The sequence below is a fragment of the Lipotes vexillifer genome, unplaced genomic scaffold (genome assembly GCF_000442215.2).
Source record: "Lipotes vexillifer unplaced genomic scaffold, Lipotes_vexillifer_v1.1 scaffold71, whole genome shotgun sequence".
Lineage (NCBI taxonomy): Eukaryota > Metazoa > Chordata > Mammalia > Artiodactyla > Lipotidae > Lipotes > Lipotes vexillifer.
Genome location: NW_006793703.1, coordinates 5,207,362 through 5,215,334, shown reverse-complemented (window position 1 = coordinate 5,215,334; position 7,973 = coordinate 5,207,362). Strand labels below are relative to the sequence as shown.

Below are 7,973 nucleotides of genomic sequence, written 5' to 3'. Positions count from 1 at the left end.
TTTTTTGCGGTATGCGGGCTTCTCACTGCTGTGGCCTCTCCCATTGCGGAGCACAGGCTCCGGATGCGTAGGCTCAGTGGCCATGGCTCACGGGCCTAGCTGCTCTGCGGCATGTGGGATCTTCCCGGACCGGGGCACAAACCTGTGTCCCCTGCATCGGCAGGCGGACTCGCAACCACTGCATCACCAGGGAAGCCCTCAATAGCTATTTATTGCCTATGTACTACATGAAGCACTTTGGAGTGAGCTGGAGATAAAAAGATTTATTTATATTACACTTTATTCCAAAAAGAACTTACTATGCCATATTCAGAGGAATAAAAGCTTAATTTTAGTCAGCATTTTGGTACTTATATAAAGCTTTTCCAGAGAAACAATTATTCCCATTTTACAGATGTCAAAATTCAAGCTCAGAGGTATGCAAGGTTAAAAAAAAGTCAGTGAAGGGACTTCCCTGGTAGTGCAGTGGTTAAGAATCCATCTGCCGGGCTTCCCTGGTGGCGCAGTGCTTGAGAGTCCGCCTGCCGATGCAGGAGACGCGGGTTCGTGCCCCGTTTCGGGAAGATCCCACATGCCGCGGAGCGGCTGGGCCCGTGAGCCATGGCCACTGAGCCTGCGCGTCCGGAGCCTGTGCTCCGCAAATGGGAGAGGCCACAACAGGGAGAGGCCCGCATAACGCGAGGAAAAAAAAAAAAAAAAGAATCCATCTGCCAATGCAGGGGACGTGGGTTCGATCCCTGGTCTGGGAAGGGATCCGCAGAGCAGCTGAGCCTGTGCGCCACAACTACTGAGCCTGTGCTCTAGAGCCTGCACACGGCAACTACTCAGCCTGCGAGCTGCAACTACTGAGCCCATGCACCGCAACTACTGAAGCCCACCCACCTAGAGCCTGCGCTCTGCAACAAGAGAAGCCACCGCAATGAGAAGCCCGCACACGCCACAAAGAGTAGTCCCCGCTCGCTGCAACTAGAGAAAGCCCACACACAGCAGCAAAGACCCAACGCAGCCAAACAAATAAAATTTTAAAAAGTCAGTGAAAATAAGAATGAATTTTTGCAATGGTTTGCTGTTGTTACTATATATACACACTATTTAACAATTGGGCTTTTTTTTTTTTTACCCAAAGCAGCAATTCTTAGGGTTGTAGCTTTCTTTTTTTTCTTTATTTCATTTTATTTTGTTTTATTTTTTTGGCCACACTGTGTGGCTTGCAGGACCTTAGTTCCCCAACCAGGGCTTGAACCCGGGTCTCTGGCAGTGAGAGTGCCAAGTCCTAACCAGTGGACCACCAGGGAATTCCCCTTTTTTTGTCTTTAAATAACACAGAATTCTTTTCACAATGGAATCTGGACTGGGGGATATGGAGAAATAAAAGGAACTGCAAAAGAGCCTATTTGTAAGCTTACTGCTGTTGAAATTTGATGTTCATTTTGATCTTTTCCACATACATAACTTTGCAAGCTACAGATTACCAGTGATTTTATACTCACCGAACCCATTTCCTGGCCAAGGGCTGCATTGACCACTCCTTTGAGGATATACTCCTGGACACATGGAATATCACTAATTAGTTTAAAAGCCATGTGGAACTATGAGATATCTTTCAAAGAGATCATTTGCATCAATTTAATGCTTTATATATATTATCAAAAGTTACCCAAAGTCACTTTTCTCTGTTCTATCCCTGGTTTGAATGAAAGAATTAGCAGACTTTCATTTGTTTCCCAGGAAAGTATTCATATAACAGAATTCATCATACTTGTAAATTCTCAATCTTAAGCAGAAAAACTCAGTGGATACTCACAGGAGTTAAGTTTTATTTTTATTTCAATTCAGTGGAAAAAATTAACAATAAAATGTTTATGTAATAATTTTTACATCTTATCAGTCACTGCCATTCTCTGTGATGACATCATATATATATTATCAATATTTTTCCCTTTCCAATGATATAATAACCTTCCTTTGTTAGTGATCCCTTACCTCAAAAAGAAAAAGTATCCTCTGATTCTCCTTTGTAAGGTATTCTTGCTTTTGGAGTCCTGAGGCCTCACCTGTATCCCCTTCAGACTTGGTTCTGTTCTTTAATAGATACTCTCCTTAGCTTTATCAATTTTTATGTGGGTACTATTTTTGTTTAAGAGGGCTCATAAAAAGAACAGAACAAAAGATGCTAAAGCCTTTAATACACTGGAGAAATATACCTGTTTAGATCTAGAAACAGTTTTCAGTCAGTCTTTCACTCAGTGAGTGGGATGCCTACTATGTGCTTAGTATACATAGTGTTGGAGATACAATACAGACACAATCCCTGATCACAAGGAGCTAACAACCTAGCAGGGGACAAAGACATAGTACAGACAATCATACTGCTGACATAAGTTTCTATATCTAGTTTCATCAGAATTCTAGATTTCAGTATTTTCAAACATCAACCCTTTTGAGGAGATGACCACATATACGGGAGTTTACAAATATCAAAAAGCCCAGGATATTCATTCTCATCTCAAAAGTCTCACATAAAAAAAAAAAAGTCTCACATAACATTCCTAGATCAATATATATGATCTTTCCTGAGATTCTACAAGCAAGAATCTTCTCTAAGATGCCTTCTGAAATTCCACTTTCAACAGAACTTGGTTAGTAAAAATGCAACACATTCGCAATTACCTGAGGAGTAGTAGGTTCCAGATCCTTAATTAAGTTATAAGCTTCTTGTACATCATCTGAAATATAAGAAATAAGTAGCTATACTAATCTGTATCCTAGCAAACTCTTCTGAAACAGTCTCCCAAATGATAAGATCCTTCAAACATTCATGGGAAGTATGATTTGTTTTTTTTGTCTCTTAACTCTCCATCAAGTTCAATGTTGAGTAGTAGATAACCAAGTATCTGTAGGAAACCCATATTAAGCCATGGAGCACCTAAAAGTTCAAGCTAAAAATAAGGAATGGGGCAGTATATGCCAATGGCATTGTAATTATATAAGAAAAACAACCATTTTTAAAAAAGATATATAAAGTATGTAGGAGTGAAATGACATGAAGTCTGGGATTCGCTTTAAAATATTTCAGCAACAAAAACGGGAGAGGGAGGACAAATGAAAAAAGACTGTGGCAATATCTAGAAGACTGCTGAATCTGGGATGCATATTTGGGTGTTCATTTTGGATGTTCATACTATTAATTTATAAAATATATAAAGTGTTTCTTTAATTCTCGTCCAAAAGCATATTTCTTTGTGCTTATATATCAAATTAGAGAGAACTATTTGCAAGTTCATGTTCTTATGCTAATAAACACTTACATTTTCCTCGATGAGGAATATGTTGTCTGGTTGGTTTCTACCATGCACGTAAAAAGGCCCACACTGTTAGTCCGAGGTCCATGACAGAGTGCCAGCACCACTGCATGGTAACTCCTACCCTGTACTCACAACTGTTAGATAAAAGACTGCTTTAGGCATGTGTCTAACAATTTTATCCTTACTTCGGGGAAACAAATATCACGTTCTCTTTGCATCATACTATTTCTCATGAGAAGCTGGGGGTACAAATAAACAGAAAGTCAGACAATTAGAGCAAATAAAAAACAATTAATGATGAAAAAGAAAAGACTCAAGAAAATGTAGATGTACATTACACATAGGGGAACACAAGAAAAAGAAGAAACAAGGGAGGGGAATGAAAAAAAACCAGAAAAACTGAAATAGAATGAATAGAGAACAAAGGGCAGAAAAATAAGAGGAAAAGAAAAGAACAGAATGAGTGAGAGATTGGAAGCAACAGAATAGGAAAGAGAGAATAAAGAGAAAAGGCACAACAAATAAATACCAATAAATTTGTTCTGTCCTACGAACCTGTTGCAAACATATTTTTGGAAGTATTATGAATTGATTTTAAAGATTAAGCAAGTAGTTCAGTTAGAGATTAAATGTTCTAAAATATCTTAAATAGGCAAGACCAAGACACAGTTTTCTTACCTTGACGAAGGTAGTAAATCACTAAGTTTAGCCTAGCTTCAGGAATGACATCAACCAGGGGAGGCAAAACCTGCAAAGCCCCTTCACCTCCTCGGAAAACAACCTAAAGACAGAGAAACTCTGCATTATGGCAAAGTTCACTTATTGGTAGAATTGTGTAAGCAGCTGACACAACAGTTATTCTTTGAAAGGATAAATATATTTTTGAAGCTCTCTCTATAAACACATGACCTTGACCTAATTAAAAGAAAACCATCCTAAATTATAAGAAATAGAATAAAGGCATAACCTTGTTGCATACATTTCAAGGGGAGGAACAAGTCACTCCCCTGTCACTATATAGGCTATACTCAGGTGGGGAGAGACCTTCAAAGAGCAAACTTAAGTATGTTGTCGTATGATAATAAATGCTACAGAGAATAGCTAAAACAAAAGCACCATTCATGAAAGGACAGTTTTGCATACTGTTCTGTACTCAGAGCCTAGCACAGTATCTGGCACACAGTTATTTCACAAATATACAGAAATCAAGGCAATCAGGCATAAACTACCTAATCTCTTTTTTCTACATCAAAATATCCATATGGTCACCTTATTTGCTTCCTCCTTGTCTGAGATGTTCCCTTCTCTTGCCAAGATGAATTCCTACATCTATCTTCTTTGATGTCATAAATTCTGACTCCATCTAGATCTTGTTTCTGCATTAATCAATCATTCTATTTCATTAATCCTGGTCCCATTTCTCAACTTCAAACATGCACAAAGGTTTCTGCACTCTTGAAAAATCTTCCACTTGGTGCCACTGTTCCCTCTGGATAGCACGTTATTTTTCTCCTTTCTTTTAACGCCACACTTTAAAAGTATGTGGTTCCCTGCTTCAACTTTCTTCTCATCCTCTCACTCCTTAAGTTCCCAGAAAACTTGCTTCTGCTCTCTGCACACTAGTAAACTCACTCTACAAGTCACAAATTAACCCCTTTGGCCAAATTCAATGGACTATTCTGTCCTCTTGCTCCATGACATACCTGCAGTTTTGACACTGATGGAATAGCATGACAACAATAGCACTGTCTACTATATGCTTACTATACGCTGCATACTGCTTGAGGTACTTTACACCCATTACCTCATTTCATCTTCACAAGGGAATAAGGTAGGTACTGTAATTTCCCCTATTCTACATATGAGAACATGGAGACTCATCAATGTTTTGTGACTTACCCAATGTTACAAAGCTAGTACATGGTATAACTTGATTTTGACCTCAGATCTGACTCCAAAAGTAGATGTTAATGACAACAATTTATATTGCTTAATATTTTTCACGTTTTGTTTTAGACATTAAGGTAATCTGTATTCATTGGAAAAAACTTACATATACTATTAACAACAGGAAAAAGGAAAATTTCCATTTTTTCACTTTTCTCTCTAATCCCACCCTCCAAGAATAATTCCTATTGCTAGCTAATATGCATCTCCCGGTTATACATACATATAACAGTTCTTTATTCTGGCTGTATATTATGTCCACTTGGGAAACTTTTAAGAAAAGTACTCATGGCCGAACCCTAGCCAACCATTCAGTAAAAATCTCACCCATCATTATTTAAAAAAATCTCCCAGGTGATTAAAATGTGTACCTGTAATGACATTACAGTTAGAAGCAACCTAAGTATCCATCAACAGATGAATGGGCAAAGAAGATGTGGTCTATATATACAATGGAATATTACTCAGCCATAAAAAAGAGCGAAACTTTGCCATTTGCAGCAACATGGATGGATTTGGAGGGCATTACGCTAAGTGAAATAAGTCAGACAAAGAAAGACAAATACTGTATGATAACACCTATATGTAGAATCTAAAAAATGCAGCACACTAGTGAACATAACAAAAAAGAAGCAGACTCACAGATATTGAGAACAAACTAGCGGTTACCAGTGGAGGGTGGGGCAATATAGGGGTGGGAGAATGGGAGGTACAAACTACTGGGTGTAAGATAGGATACAAACATGTATTTGTACAATGCAGAGAACATAGCCAACATTTTGTAATAATTGTAAATGGAGTGTAACCTTTAAAAATTGTATAAAAATCAGAAAAAAAATTTAAAAATGACATTACTGTTGACCCTTGAACAATGGTGGAGTGGGTGGTTTAGAGGCACTGACCATCCACACACTTGAAAATCCGAGTATGATTTATAGTCAGCCACACACATCCATGGTTCCTCCACATCCGAGGATTCAACCAACCTCAGACCGTGCAGTATTTACGACTGAAAAAATTCTGTGTATAAGTGGACTCATGCAGTTCAAACCCATGTTGTAGAAGGGTCAACTGTACATTATCTAGGTGCTTTTTCTCACTTGCCCTTTCTTGAGATATTTTCTTATCTTCCTTCTTCCAGCCACTTAAATACAAATGCTCTCCTGGAGCCATATTTTTCTGTTTTTAACCCTTTCTTCAACTATCACTACTCTTAAGAAAACTCCTAAACCTGTTCTCTGGTCTTAATCTCTTTCCAAGTTTAATTTCCAGACTACTACCTCTAACACATCATTTTCCACAAAAATTAATCTGTCTTTAATTTATAAACTAGACTAGAAATGAAAAGATTAGAGGCAGAAGCTTATAATAAAAAATAACCACAGAAAACGCTATCTGTGATGGAGGCCTGAATGAGAGGAGGAATGGAATAAATATAAGACAATACCAACAAAGAATTAATAGGATTAAGTGACTGAGTAGCTATCAGAGATAAAGGGGAAGAGAAGTCTAAAACAACTATAGTTTTCAGCATTCAAACTCAGAGACTTGGTGCCAAAGAAGGTACAGAGAAATCAGAAGGAAAAGTAGTAGTCATTATTATTGCCATTTTCAGATGAGGAATCTGAAACTCAACAATATTAAATAATTTTCTCAATGTCCTGGGTGTCTGAGTTGAATGCAGCTGTTTTGCACCCACTCTACTGCATAGTCAATGGAATCAAACTTGAAACTTCATCTGAATGGTTTTTTTTTGAGCAATGGCCATCATAATCCAGCCCTAAACCTAACCCCCTTTTTACTTTTTCACTAAGTAAAACTTTAATTTTTCACTGTGCCCCAGTACAAACTTTCTGTTCTAGTAAATTCAAACTGCTCACAACCTATCACATGTCTTCTTCATTCATTCATCCATGTCCCTGCCACAAATGAACCCTATAAATCCCAGCCATCTTCCAAAGACCAGCTCAAGTTTTACTTTCATCAGAATATCCTTCCCATTTATTATAACCCAAAGGGATATGTTCCTTTGTCTTTGCCAACAAAATGAACACGTGGATCTCACTGCCTTACACTTCTTTCTAAATGTTAAGTATGTATTACTGCCCTCCCAATAAGGATTTGCTTGAGGAAAGAACCTGATATCTTAAACTCATTCTCTCTCCTCCACAGCAAGAAAGAGTTTACTTAAAGTAGAGAAATACTTGTTGAGATAACTCCCTTCACTCATCTTTCTAACCACTGTGATGTACCAGAATAGGGTAGGCCTCAAGTCAGTCAAGACTGCAAACTATTATTCACCAGGTTGTGCCTGATGAGCTCTTTAGCAAATTCAAAGGAAGAAGCAGCGTTGTCCATCAAGCTTTTGAGTTCTGCCTGAAATTAAAAAAGGAAAAGCCTTATGAAAATGAGAACTGTAAAGTTCTTATATCACATATAAAATGTTACAACATTTTATAGTTTACAAAGAATTTAACATGCTGTCCCATTTGTTCTGCAGGACTCTAAGAAATAATCAATGTAATTATTATTATCCTCATTTACAGATGAGAACACTGAGGCTTATAAACATTAAGTGATTGAACCTTACACTAATCAGCAAGTCTGAAATGGTGAACCCAAGTTTGTAGACTCCTAGGGTTAGTCTTTTCTTTCAGATGACAAACTTTTAACAACTAAGGTTGATTCTTATATCTGACCATTCTACCTATGTCTTGAATT

At 37.8% G+C, this 7,973-nt stretch overlaps 1 protein-coding gene across 1 annotated transcript in view; it reads right to left on the bottom strand.

Moving 5' to 3' along the window:
• IFT56 (intraflagellar transport 56) overlaps window positions 1-7,973 on the bottom strand; it is a 32,971-nt gene that overhangs the window by 10,169 nt on the left and 14,829 nt on the right. Inside the window, exons 7-10 of the mRNA XM_007466604.1 lie at window positions 7,554-7,628; window positions 3,984-4,086; window positions 2,671-2,726; window positions 1,491-1,544 (exon numbers count right to left, since the gene is read on the bottom strand). Coding sequence (XP_007466666.1) covers window positions 1,491-1,544; window positions 2,671-2,726; window positions 3,984-4,086; window positions 7,554-7,628 — 288 coding nt within the window. The remainder of the gene's footprint in view (window positions 1-1,490; window positions 1,545-2,670; window positions 2,727-3,983; window positions 4,087-7,553; window positions 7,629-7,973) is intronic.